Here is a 14,106-nt window from a genome sequence, read left to right on the forward strand (position 1 = left end):
GTACTCATTTCTGTTAGACCATATTTTTCTACAAATCACGTTTCTGTAATAAGAGCATGGTGGGGCGATTACTTTACTCTAAAGAGGACTAATTAATATGGATATGTTTTCAAATGCAAATTGTATGACACCTTTTGGAAAAAAAATATAAAACCTGCCATACAAATGCCTTCAGGTTTGAGAAGTATGAATTAAATGTGGACAGATTACTTCTCCAGAATTAGCTTGTAGTCTAAACTGATGCCTTAGCCTATTGATTGAACTGGGCATTCACTTGAAATCAGAATATAGATGGGTTGGAAACTAGAAGACAGCAACAGCACTTAGACTTATATGCCACTTTACAGTGTTTTATAACCCGCCCTAAGTGGTTTATAGTGTCAACATATCGCCCCCAACCATCAGAAGTAGCCTGCAGTACTGCATTCTAACCACTGCACCACCACAGCTCTTAAATCAAGGACTACCTGTATTGAATGGGGATGAAAGCCAAATGAGGATTCATTTGACTGGATATCAAGATAAAGTCCATGGTCTGTCTGATCCAGAAGTGGTCTACTCTGTCGCAATTGATTAATTGTTCTCACTTGTCAGAACATTTCTGCTTAGTTCTAGGTTGGATCTCTCATTAACTAGCTTCCACCTATTACTTCTTGTCCTTCCCTCTAGTGCTTTGGAGAATAAGTCAATCCTCTCTTCTCTGTGATAGCCCCTCAAATGCTAGAAGATATTCAATCAGCCTCCAGATCCCTAATCTTCTTTGTTGCTCTTCTCTGCACTCTTCCTAGGGCCTCAGATTCTTCCTGCTATCTTGGTGACCAGAACTGATAGAGTTCTAGATTGATTTCTCTCTCTCTCTCTCTCTCTCTCTCTCTCTCTGTGTGTGTGTGTATGTGTGTGTGTGTGAGTGTGAGTGTGTGTAGCTGAGGTGGTATCCAGCCAGTTCTAACCAGTTCTGGAGAACCGGTTGCAGAAATTTTGAGTAGTTCAGAGACCCGGCCAATCCCACCTCTGACTGGCCCCGCCCCCAGCTATTCCCTGCCTCCCATCAAGTCCCAGCTGATCGGCTGGGCTTTCTTTGGTTGTCCTGCACAGGAGAACGGAGCTGGAAAGCAGATTAATGGGTTGGGAAGGGAATGGGGATTTTACAGTATCCTTCCCATGCCACGCTCACCAAGCCATGCCCGCCACACCATGCCACACCCATCACACCATGCCATGCCCACCAAGCCATGCCCACAGAACCTGTAGTGAAAAAAAAATTGAATACCACCACTGGTGTGCAGTTTATATACTGTATAAAGTTATCGTCTTTCATTGTATGTGTGTATGTGAATAAATATATATGAATAAAACTATGTATGTATGCATGCATGTAATAGTTTCATTCATATATCATTCTAGGTTAGCCTAGATTTAGTTTGGATGTGCAAAATGTCACCCGTGGATACAAGACAGCAATTTGATCCCCATTCAATATGCTGATGGATAGCAGGAATGAATCTGCTTGATTGCTTAAGGTTGCCAATTATCACCCTGTAGATAACAAACGGCCAACTTCCAACCTGCCCAGAAGTCCATTTTGTAATGGCTTTAACATGCTCCATTAAGTGTATTATTGTACAAGAGAGCTGAGCCGTTTGTGGTAACCATCTTTTTATTAGGATCCATATGCATGAGATTCTAATCTTTTTTTATTTAAAAAAAGGACATAGTCATTTGAATATTTGCAAAGGGAAGGACATTGAAAAATATGCAGCATGGCACAGGCAGATATCATTTTTAGAGCTCTTCTACGTTGTTACCTGCCTATTAAAAAAAAAATCTCATTCTGAGAGGCTGTGGGGAGAAAAATGGAAAGGAGGGGCTGTCATGTCATTTGAATGGGAAGAAGCAGCAGGTTGGGAATTCTGGGAATTGAAGTCCACCCATCTGAACGCCATTGCTGATGTTGAGAAACACTGACCTGACACGTCCTAGCGAAGGGGTCTTCGAACTTGACAGTTTTATGACTTGTGGACTTCAACTCCCAGAATTCCTCCTCCAGTCTTGTTAGCTCAGGAATTCTGGGAATTGAAGTCCACAAGTCTTAAACTTGCCAAGATTGAAGACACTTCTCCTAGCATATCAATAGGGGTGGGATGCTACCAGTTCGATCCGGTTCTATAGAACCTGTAGCTGCAAAGAGCAGCTGACATTGAACTGGTTCGGTGTTTGGCCCACCTGCCTGCCTGGGCTCTAGGCTGTCCTTTATTGCCTGCTTTTTCCTCCTCAGCTGTTTTGCACAGCACAGCTGAGGTTGAAAAAACAGGAAACAAGAGGATTTTCAAACGCTGTGCACCGGAGCACAGTGCTTGTCAGCTGTCCAGGCAGCACAGCTGATGATTTCTTGCAAACTCTGCACACACGATTGTCCCCAGTTCGGAGAATGGCAAATCGCTCCACTGTCTGGTCCCTCCTCTCTCTGCCCACTCACTCCTTACCTGGCATGTGAGTCATCCAACTTGCCTGATTTGGTAAGTTGTTATTTTTCTTTTTTTTTCCCCCCAACCATTGGTTGTTCTGCTCGGCCAAGAGATTTAGATTAGCTAGAAAGCAGGAAATCATTGGATTTCTTGCTTTCTAGCTAATCTAAAAGCAGAGCCGAACCTTCCTTAGGACTGAAGCTTTTCAGTGCAGACTCAGGTAGCTGATTGCAGATAGATAGATCTCTAAGTGAATCTGTGATTCTATGAGCAACTCAATCTGCCTGCCTGCTTTGCCTGCTTTTGGGTAAAAGTTGTTCTTTCTTTATACAAAAAAATCAATATTGACATAAATATTTATAATATTTAACTACAAGCCATGACCACCCTGTTACATGACCACCAAGCCACACCCACAAATTAGGCCACACCCAGAGAACCAGTTGTTAAGACATTTGAATCCCACCCCTGCATATCAATGTTACAAAATGAGGGGTGACATGAGGTTTCTGATCAACATCCAAGCCTTTTTTTTTTCCTTGACACAAACCCTTTCTTCTCAAATCAAGCCATTTTAATTCTATTTCCTTCTTCCTGCTGAGAAACGAGAATTATCTCTACCAAGGGATCATTTCCCCTGTGGTGACTTTAAGATTTCAGGAGTGTTTAGATGTCAAATTTAACTTGCACATACTTGGCCAGAAGAAAGCAAGCAGTGTGATTCTGCCAGGACTCTGAAATCAGGATGCGGGGGGCGGCGGGGAATTGGATGCTTTTTAACTCAATGTACAGGATTCGGTCAAAACCCCTGATCTGAGCACTCTGCCAAAGCAAAGATGCAATCACAGATTACTTTTATTTTCATCTCCGCGCTATTCAATTTATTGATGATTAAGTGAGCATTCATGCTTGCAAGGCAGACAGGTTTGAAATCTTAAAAAACAGCACTTTCAAGTTGAATGTAAGTGAATTAGATTGTCATTCCTTGCCCGATGCAAATGAACTTCTGTCCTCATTCTTTAAAGCAACTAGCCAAGTTTATCTATTCTCTTTAATAATGCAATTTAATTTACCAAAGGTTCCTATTAAAAATTTATCTGACTGCAGCAGTTGGAGTCACCTAGACATATTGTTATAGTTAAAAATTAGCTTTAGTGAACATTGCAAATTTCCTGCTGTGAAGCTGAGCCTCGCTTCGTATGGAAAAAGCTCTCTGGGCCATCAACTGGTATTACATTTAAAACAAAGGAGTCTAGGCTCACTGAAAGAAAATGTGATTATTAAAAAGGCATCACAACTAGGAGCGTGGAGCTATGATGAATTAATTGCACTGCAGATGACAAGTAGGCTGTGGAAAGAGTTCTCCAATACATCAGGAGTTCCATGCATTTAAGAATACATGTACTATAAAGAAAATCTAGAAATGTGTTATTATATATGTTGAAAAAGGAAAGAATCCTCCATGGGTAAAAAATGGAAAGAGATACCAACTCCCACAAGGGAAGAATGGATGGAAAAAGTGATGGAGTTGGTAAAGCTAATTGTTTTAATTAAAGAGAAGAACTTATCCAATTTTTTTCCACTTGGAAGCTGTTCCTGGGTTTTATGTTTGCAAGAGAAAAACTTTGATCTTTAATACCTAGATAAACTTTGTTGCTGTAGAAATGGCTTATAGAAATGTAAAGCAGTTAAACCAGAGATATTTTTATTGGGAATTATACCAGAAATGTACAATAAAGAATTGAAATATTTTATTGTAAATGTTTTAACAGCGGCTAGAATTGTATTTGCTAAGAATTGGAAAAATAAAAAAAATACCTATGCAGGAGGAATTTATTAACAAAATTATGGACTGTGCTGAAATGAGTAAATTGACATTTGAAATTAGAGTACAAGAAGATAAACCATTTTATATGATATGGGATTTATTTTATCAATAGTTAGATAAAAAGACATGGTAATGAAATAGACTGTGAAATTTCATAATAGAAGACTAATAGATTGGTGTAGAGTACAATACAAAAATATATAACCATTGGATGAATGCATAATATAAATTTATAATAAAATCTAGAATATCTCGTATAAAATGATGGAACAATAGTTTAGTCAATTGAATGATTAATAACTGATAAATATATAAGCATACGTTACATTGACAATGTGAGAACCTATGCAACCCATGAGTAAGGACTATGAAAGGATAGCACAAAAGATTTGTAACCAACTGACACACTGTGCGTATATAACTGGAAGATGGTTTTATGTTTTTATGTTTTTTCTGTATATGTTTGCCTTAATATATATATATATATATGGATCTTTGGTTGTTCGGGTTTTCTCCCGCGTAAGATTCGAAGTATCTAGGCAACGTTTCGATGAAGTCTCATTCATCATCTTCAGGCTTCTGTCTTCGGCTCTTGCTTCTCAGAGTGAGATTCATCGAAATGTTCATCGAAACGTTGCCTAGATACTTCGAATCTTACGCGGGAGAAAACCCGAACAACCAAAGATCCACATACAAATACCCGCGAGAACCTCAGAAAACATATATATATATATATAAATGTAAAGCAGAAAGTTGAGGTTGCAGCGGTATTTTGTGTTCTACTACACTGAAAAGAGTTGGAAATAATGCTTTCTCTTTCTTTCTACTTTCCCCCTTTTCTCTCTAATCTTTATTTTTATTTATATTTATATTTATATTTTAGTTCGGGGTAGAGTAGGGGTGACTGAATGGAGCTGAGCATTTACTGGCTGGATGTTCTTCTTGACTCCTATGTGAAGTTCACAGCAGATATTTTTTTTTCTTTGCGCCCTGAGAGAGAAACATCTGCCTCTACCTAGGATTGAACACTCAACTTTCCAACACTCAACTATCACACCACTCATTTTTGATACTACAATAAACTCTAATAAAACTAAAGTAAAAATACATGGGATAATATATTAGATAGAAATGCAAGTAGACTCACTTTCAAGTTCCCATTTGTCAATAGGTTGTTATTTTCCAGTGACTAAGAAACAGAGGAAGTTATGCAGGTAAAAACAAACATCAGGTATGATAACAAATTCTAGATCAATGTTTTGGAATCTCAACAACTTTAAGATGCATGGACTTCAACTCTCAGAATCCCCCCATCTAGACATTTTAAAGTACCAGTAAAGGAGAATATTTGTACCTCAGGGTTGAAATAAGGGTGCTCCCTTGATAGTTTTCTTGTAGACGTTTCATGGCCCAACTAGGTAATATCATCAGTTTCTTGGGTAATGAAACCTCTGCAAGAAAACAACCAAGCTCGGAGACCTCCAAGAACTCAATTTCTTAAATTTGCTGAGATTTAGAATACCGGTCTAAACAGCCAACTATATTTTATTCCCTATAAATGAGACAGGTTGTAAAAATACATTCTTGTGCAGAAGAACAAAATACCGCCAAAACAAATTGGAACAGAAGTGGCCAACTTTTAAACCGTAAGGCGTTCCATTTTCTCATGGGTAATTTCTTTTGGAAGTTCGCCCACTGTGGAGGTGTAATAGAAGTAAGTGGAGGTGGATTTCTGTTGAGTGAAATGATCACTAGCAGAGGGATTTTAAGATTATGCCAGTCACAACTAAATCAAGAAGCCATATAAGATTAAGCTAACAGCCACAAACTGTTCTAGAGCTACAAATGGCCAACCCAAAATTAGAAATATAATGAAGACCAAGCCAGTCTTCCAGCATTGATGGTGGATTATTTTAGCAAATGCAAGGAAATAAATACCAGGAAAACAGAAACCACACACCTTTCCCAAATGCAATTAAGCACTCATTTTGTCAATATATCTATATCGACATAAAAGAAATATACCCGTTCCTTCCACAATTATGCTTGCTATATAATAAGCCAGACTCTGCACTCTTTATGGACTAGAAACATCTAAAAGAATGCCTTAGGTTTCCTAAAACATTTGATTTTTCCAACAAATGTCATATTATGTAATATAATAATGTTCATTTAGTTATGGAAAGGAAAAAAAAAGTGCCATGAACTGTGACCTGTTATTATTATTATTTAAATAAATGATTAAAAGATCAAAGATGGACAGCCAGAAAGAAAGATCCATAAATTATGGTAAAATAATTTCACAAATCAGTTAAAGAACCACTCACTCCAAATTTTTCAGACCAACAATGAATATTCCATAACTTACAAGCAATACTGCTTGCACAATTAGGAAAGGGCATACTTCCAGCCAAGCCAAAGCAGAAAATCCTACCTCTATGTTGTTTGTCATCAGCATTGTCAAAGCCTGCAAATGATAAGAAAGAAAATCATCACATCAGCATTGATCAGAGAAAAGACTAATTCCATTAATTACTTATTTTAAAGTAACAAACATCACCTGTAGGTTACATACAGCTAGCAGGTAATTCACAGCAATAGGGAAGCTAAGGCAGAAACATATCTATTTGGAGATTCTCAATCATCCAGGTCATGGTTGTCCCAAAAGTGCTTTTCCAAAAGACAACTGAACTTTCTTGGTTTGTTTTCCACCACCACCCTGTGAAAACATTTCACTTCTTATCCAAGAAGTTTCTTCAGTTCTATTCAGTTGTGTACTGGTCTTCAGAACTGAAGAAGCTTCTTGGATAAGAAGCGAAATGTTTTCAAAGGAAACAACAAGAAAGCCCAACTGCCTTTTGGTAAAGCACCCTTGAGAGAAAAGTAGAAACAGTTTATTTCGATTTTTGATTTGAATATGAAAACTTCTAACTTTTTGAAAGAGCAATGTGAATTTGCTAAACTAAAATGTATAAGAAAAGACCAAATAAATAAATAGCTTTACTTGCATTACATATTTAGATCTGTCATGTCTCAATACAAGGCATCAGGCATTTGAATATCATAGCTACTTTAGAGCATGAGAAATCAGTCCATCCAAAGCATTTTCTTATCTAAGAGAAGATATTGTTCACTTCCACACCCTTCCATCTCCTCTTCCGCAACTCAACGATCCTGACAATTAAGACCAGCAACCTGGAGTTAGTCCATGACATACACCTGTTTGTTTAACAATGTTTCAAAGTTACAAGGGCACCGAAATAGTGACTTAGAATCAGTCCTTGCAACTTACGACTGTTGCAACATCACACAGCCTCATGACCAAAATTCGGTTGCTTGGCAACCAGCTTGTATTGAGTTGCAGGATCCCTAAAGCATGGAAGAGCTTTTACATGGAGGGTTAATCCATGTACTCCCCACTTATCTGAAATTTTATAGGTTCTCCTGCTTTGAGCAGAGGGCCGGCCTAGAAGACCTCCAAAGTCCCTTCCAGCTCATTCATTCTATTCTGTTCTATCATTACAGATTAACAGAGTTGGAAGGGACCTTGTAAGTCATCTAGTCCGACCCCTTGCCCAAGCAGGAGACCCTATACCATTTCTGACAGATGGCAATCCAGTCTCTTCTTGAAAGCTTCCAAGGATGAAATTCCCATAACTTCCGAAGGCAGCTTCTGTTCCATTGGTTGATTGTTCTCCCTGTCAGAAAATTCCTCCATATTTCCAGGTTGAACCTATCCTTGATCAGTTTCCATCCATTGTTCCTTGTCTGGCTTTGGAGTGCTTTGGAGAATAGCTTGACTCCTTCCTCCTCTCTGTGTTAGTCCCCCAAATATTGGAAGACTGCTCTCATGTCTCCCCTGGTCCTTCTCTTCACTAGACTAGCCAGGCCCACTTCCTGCAACCATCCATCGTATGTTTTAGCCTCCAATCCCCTAATCATCTTGGCTGCTCTTCTCTGCATTCTTTTTATAGTGTGGTGATCTGGGTCACCTGATGGGGGGGAGCAAAGAAAGTCAATGGGAGGGATCCAGATTTACATAGAACAACTGCAGTAATTCACTTAACCATGGCACAAAGTCATAAAATCAGGAGCGAATCTCTTCATAACTAACTTGCTTATCATTAGACATTCTGGTTCCATTCTGTTTGTAAGTTGAAGACAACCTGTGGTTTTTTTTTAAAAAAATAAAGTTTTTGTTTTTATATACTTTTTTTTCACTGCTGCAAGCTGCCCAGAGTTTATGTTTGAGTTGGACAGATGCATAAATCAAAATAATTAAAAAAAAAAACACCCATGAATGTATATTAGATTAGCACAGCGTGAATTAGTTTCCTTAGTTTTCAAGTAAGGATGGTTACTATTTCACTATACCCATTTGTCTTTTTAATAACAGTTTATATTGGAAGTGTTATTCCATTACCAATCTTTTTCCAAACCCTCCAATGGCTTAGAGAAATAAAAAGGAATTAACAGAGGCGGAAGAAGAGATAGGAGAATCTTTTTTTTCTCTCTCTCCTTATTTTTCTCATTATCAGTGCAGGTGGCATGACTCGGAGAGCTATTTTACCCAGCTGACACAGTTGAATGATGTTCCCCCAAATTGGTTGATTGGAATACCGTTTTTGATATATGTGAGCTTTTTCTGCATTTTTATTGGAGGTACACACCAGGGTAAAAATAACATTAACAGCCACTGGGAGGAAATAAAATTTCTCATCCTCCCTTTCCCTCCCCACTCCCTTACACCCCTTTAACAGAGAAATTACATTCATGACTGCTTTTCAGAATTGCAGAAAGTCCTGGTTTTTATAAACATTGTTAGCACTGGTGGACATACAATATTTAGAGTTTACACTAAACCCATAAATTGTGTGTGTGTGTGGGGGGGGGGGTGTTTCAAACCAGAGTGTGTGGGTTCATGTTATACAACAAGTCAAAATCAAAGAGCCCATAAGATGGTTTCAGAACATTTGAAGAAAAAAACAAAGACCACACCTGGAATACTGCATCCAGTTTCAGTCATCACATTATGAAAAAGATGCTGAGACTGAAAAAAGTGCAGATAATAGAACAGAACAGAACAGAACAGAACAGAATAGAATCCTTTATTGGCCTAGTGTGATTAGATACACAATTTGTCTTGGTGCAAATGCTTTCAGTCTACATAAAAGAAAAGATACATTTGTCAAGAGTCAAGAATCATAAGGTACGACACTTAATGACAGTCACAGGGTACAATAAGCAATCAAATCATACTAGGAAACAGTCAATATAGATTGTAAGGATACAAGCATCAAAGTTGCCACCATACAGTCACAAGTGGAAGGGGATGGGTGATAAGGAGTGATGAGAAGATTAACAGTAATAGTAGTGCAGACTTTGTCATAGTTGAAAAGCGTTGAGGGAATTATTTGTTTAGCAGAGTGATGGCTTGGGGGAAAAAGCTTTTTGGGAAAAACAGAGATGATTAGGGGCCCAAAGACTAAAATATATGATGAATGGTTGCAGGAATTGAGTATAGCTAGTCCAGTGAAAAGAAGGAGCAGGGGTGATATGATATCAGTGTTCCAATATTTGAAGGGCTGCCACAAAGAAGATGGGAGTCAACCTATTTTCCAAACCACCCAAAGGCAAGAAGCAATGGATGGAAGCTAATCAAAGAGAGAATCAATCTAGAACTAAGGAGAAACTTCCTGACAGTGAAAATAATCAACCAGTGGAACAGCTTGCCTTCAGAAGCTCTGGGTGCTCCATCACTGGAGGCTTTTAAGAAGAGATTGGACACCCACCATCTGAAATGGTGTAAGCTCTCCTACTTAAGCAGGGAGTTGGACTAGAAGGCCTCAAGGTCCCTCCCAATTTTATTTTGTGTGTTCTGTGTTCTAAACATAGATGCCTCCTTCAAGTATATGCAAACTCAGCCATTGATTGCACTCAGTGGCTGTTTCTGAAAAATGCCAAAGCATTCAGAAAATTATATAGTTGTACAATTCTGTTTTCTATGCTTAACAGATGACCACTTCCCTGAAAATGCTGGATGACTAATAAAATAAATTCAGTCTCTTGCATGGAAATACTTCCTTTCCAATGGTTGAACTAAAAATGCCGCCTGATTTTTAATACATTTTTAGAAATAGCAGTAAGGAGAATATTGACGTGATATGCTGCTTAAGAATGCAAAGAGGAAATTCTCAGAATTATAAAAAACTATGATGGAAACAGAAGACTGTTCAGTGTATAAGGGAATCAACGAAATAGATTCAGCGTTTTTAGACAGTTTCTCATCAAATTCCAGAGAAGGCTTTCAAATATCAAAAAGTCCAGATTTGATTTGAAACATGAGTTAATTTAGCTTAATTGTTTAATCCATAATCCCTGTTGTTATGTTGAATAATGAGGCAGTGTGTTAACTCATCAGTCATCCAATCTTTGAAAGGCAATTGTTTCAAGTAAAAGTTTTAAAGCCAAAATAACAGATTTGGGCTTTGGAGTGGATTTATATACCACTGTTTCTCAACTTTGCCAGCTCTAAAATGTTTGAACTTCAACTCCTAGAATTTTCAGTGTTGGCTGGGGAATACCGGAATTTGAAGTCCACACAACTTAAATTTGACAAGGTTGAAAAATACTGCTTTTAGGTCATTCATAAACTGAAAGATGGCCTGAATCACATATGCCTTTTAAGATCTGAAAGCTGAATCTCTAGTTCAAGGTTTCTCAACCTTGGCAATTTTTATGTGGACTTCAACTCCCAGAATTCTCCAGCCAGTTAAAATCCACACATCTTAAATGTCACCATGCTGGATAAATACTACTCTACACTGTATCAAAACATATCCAAATTAGTATATTGAGAGGGGAATTACCATCTTGCATATATTTGTATTTGAATACCTATGAGCTTCTAAAGCAATGCTTCTGGGTATACATTTCCAGAATGCCCCAGCCATCGAGACCAAAGAAAGAATTCTGGGAGTTGAAATCCATGCATCTTGAAGTTATCCAAGTTGGAAACACTGCTCTAAGAAGGTAAAGGAGTTCCTCTGGGGTTTACTCTCCTAGTAGTAGCTGACTTTAGGGGGTGGTGCTCATCTCTGTTTTCTTAAGCTATTGAGCCAGTGCAATCTGAAGATGTTTCAATGGTCATGTGTCCAGCATGCCACAGCGCAGAGCATATGATGAAACTTGGAACGCTGTTACCTTCCCACCAAAGGTATTTATCTACTTGCTTTTATGTGCTTTTGAACTGTTAGGTGGGCAGGAGCTGAGGTGAGTGATGGCAGCTTACTCTGTCACACAGTGGTAGGACTCAAACTGCCAGAATATAGACCTTCTCTGGCATCATTTAAGCCACTGAACCACCACCTCTCAACACGGCTCTAGAATTAACAAAAAAGACTTAGTTACCAGGTTCACACATGGCCCTAAAACATCACATTGTTTCAGCCTCATGCAGAGGTGCTATTCAGCAGGTTCTGACCAGTTCTGGAGAACCGGCCAATACCACCTCTGACTGGCCCCGCCAACCCCATCTATTCTCTGCCTCCCAATTCCCAGCTGATCGGCTGGATCTTTTTTGGTTGCCCTGCACAGGAGAACGGAGCTGGAAAGCAGGTTAGTGGGGTGGGGAGGGAAGGGGGATTTTGCAGTAACCTTCCCTTGCCACACCCACCATGCCATGCCCACAGAATTGGTAGTAAAAATTTTTGAATCCTACCACTGGCCTCATGCATTGTATGAAGCCAGTCAATTGTGCTTTGTCAACAAACCATAGTTTTGTGAAACCTGACACATAGAACTGGATCAAGAAAGATTAGTCTTTCATGCAAATGCCACAATCCCCCAAATAATCCCCCAAACTAAGGGCTAAATTAATTATACCTGGTTAATCACACTCTGCAACCAGATTAAGAGGGTTAAAACAGCAAGACTCAAGAGCAAAGTGAAATGCCTCTTGCATTCCCCAACTTTAAATGCAGATCTTTGAGAGTGCCTCTCAAACCTGCCTCTTCATTCAACATGACAACATGGGAAACATTACATTTAAGAATAGTAATCACACAAATGACCAGAAATTAAATTATATTGAAAATAAACAAGTGAACTCTAATTTTATCCTGGCTACATACATATTTTGGAAACCAGAGAGGTGTTATGGTTAAAGTGAGAAGATATAAATTGAATTAACATTTTCTACTGGCTTACTAAATTAGCATGACTCAAAATTATTTCTGCACAAAAATATAATTATATATAAATCATTTATTGTTTCTTGATTTCACAAAGATTCTGTCTGGGACCGAAACATATACCAAAACAGTACATTGCAGAAACTAAAAATTATACATTGCAGGAAAACGGATCTAAAAATAAACATTAGTGTCTATATTGTATAGAAATAAACCATGATGCAAAAAAAAAACTGTTTGCAAAAATGCTACTTTTCAAGATCAATACACACAATAACATGTACATATTTTCATGTCATTTTTTATTCCTTTAATGCAAACTGACAGAAGAAACAGCAAATCTGACAGAAACCATAATTGACAGGTTTGGCCATTCCAAATCATGGCCCACAAAACAAATGCCTTTCAGCATCATTTTTGGCAGAAAAGGAAAAATATGCATCCAACAAAATAAATCAACTGAAAGAGAGTTGACGTGATGATTAACTTGTGTTGATAAGTGGGGTAAATTGAGTCAAGTAGTTTGAAAGGACCTGGCCTCATTTCACTCTTAACTCACTCATCAAATGAACATGCTAGAAGACTGTACATTTTATGCTGAGGTGGGTCCAAGCAAAGACTTCAAGAAGAGATTGAAGACTGCCATTTGTCTGGAATGGTATAGGGTCTTGAGCGGGAAGTTGGACTAGATAGAAGACCTCTAAGTTCTTCCAACCCTATGTCAATGTCATTGAAGAAGCTTCTTGGATGAGAAATGAAACATATTCAAGGAAAAAAACAAAGCCCAGTTGCCTTTTGGAAGAAGCACTTTTAGGATCTATTCAACCAGAGGGGTCAAACTCAATTTCATTGAGGGCCACATCAGGGCTGTGGTTGACCTTAGGGGGCCAGGCAGGCATGGCCAACTGGTTGGGCGTGGCCAACTGGGTGGACATGGCCAGATTGACACCACACTGGGTGTGGCCAACTGGGTAGACATGGCTAGTTTGACACCACTCCTCAAACTGTTGCCATGTTTCCTCTTCACATTGGGTAGACCAGGCCGCATGTGGCCCTCTGGCCTTGAGTTTGACACCCCTGTATTTAATCTATGTTCTCTGTTCTTGAGGGTAGCACCACTACTGATATTATAACTGATACCTTCATTGCACTTCAAGATTCTTACTCAAATAATCCACCATAGATACTGCTTTTGCTCCATTCCTATGTGCGTGTTCGCCTTGTGAGGTGGTCCAGATAGGATGTACACCCAGAGGTATAAGCTCTACATTAAGTATAAAGTTACATTAACAGAATCTTCCAAGTCCTTCCTGTCCAACCATTTTAATCCCCTGAAAACAAGGGAGGATCCCTCCTGAGATGCTTTCTTGGACCCTAGTTCTTCCTTTGACCTCAGATTTTATTTATCAGACTGTTATCTACACTGCATCTCTTCTTCCTACCTCACAAGGTTGTTCCCACATACCCTTGAAGAACAGGAAACTAGACCGGTCTAGTTTGACGGTAATAAATATTCTGAAATGTTCTTCTGAATAGGGAACAATGGCAGCTATTGTATTTTGCTGCAAGGCAAAAATGAGCTCAGAGTTGTCTGAATAGTAGGAAAAACATAACAGTGAGA

At 38.7% G+C, this 14,106-nt stretch overlaps 1 protein-coding gene across 7 annotated transcripts in view; it reads right to left on the reverse strand.

Moving 5' to 3' along the window:
* The window catches only part of RBFOX1 (RNA binding fox-1 homolog 1), a 1,842,789-nt gene that overhangs the window by 1,352,457 nt on the left and 476,226 nt on the right, over window positions 1–14,106 (reverse strand). For all 7 annotated transcript variants that reach the window (XM_087912645.1, XM_087912641.1, XM_087912643.1 and 4 more), the window contains exon 3: window positions 6,728–6,760. In XM_087912645.1, the coding sequence (XP_087768771.1) occupies window positions 6,728–6,760 (33 nt within the window). The remainder of the gene's footprint in view (window positions 1–6,727; window positions 6,761–14,106) is intronic.

Source organism: Pseudonaja textilis, chromosome 14 (assembly GCF_049901715.1).
Source record: "Pseudonaja textilis isolate UNSWEBS1 chromosome 14, rPseTex1.2, whole genome shotgun sequence".
In the NCBI taxonomy this organism is placed as follows: domain Eukaryota; kingdom Metazoa; phylum Chordata; class Lepidosauria; order Squamata; family Elapidae; genus Pseudonaja; species Pseudonaja textilis.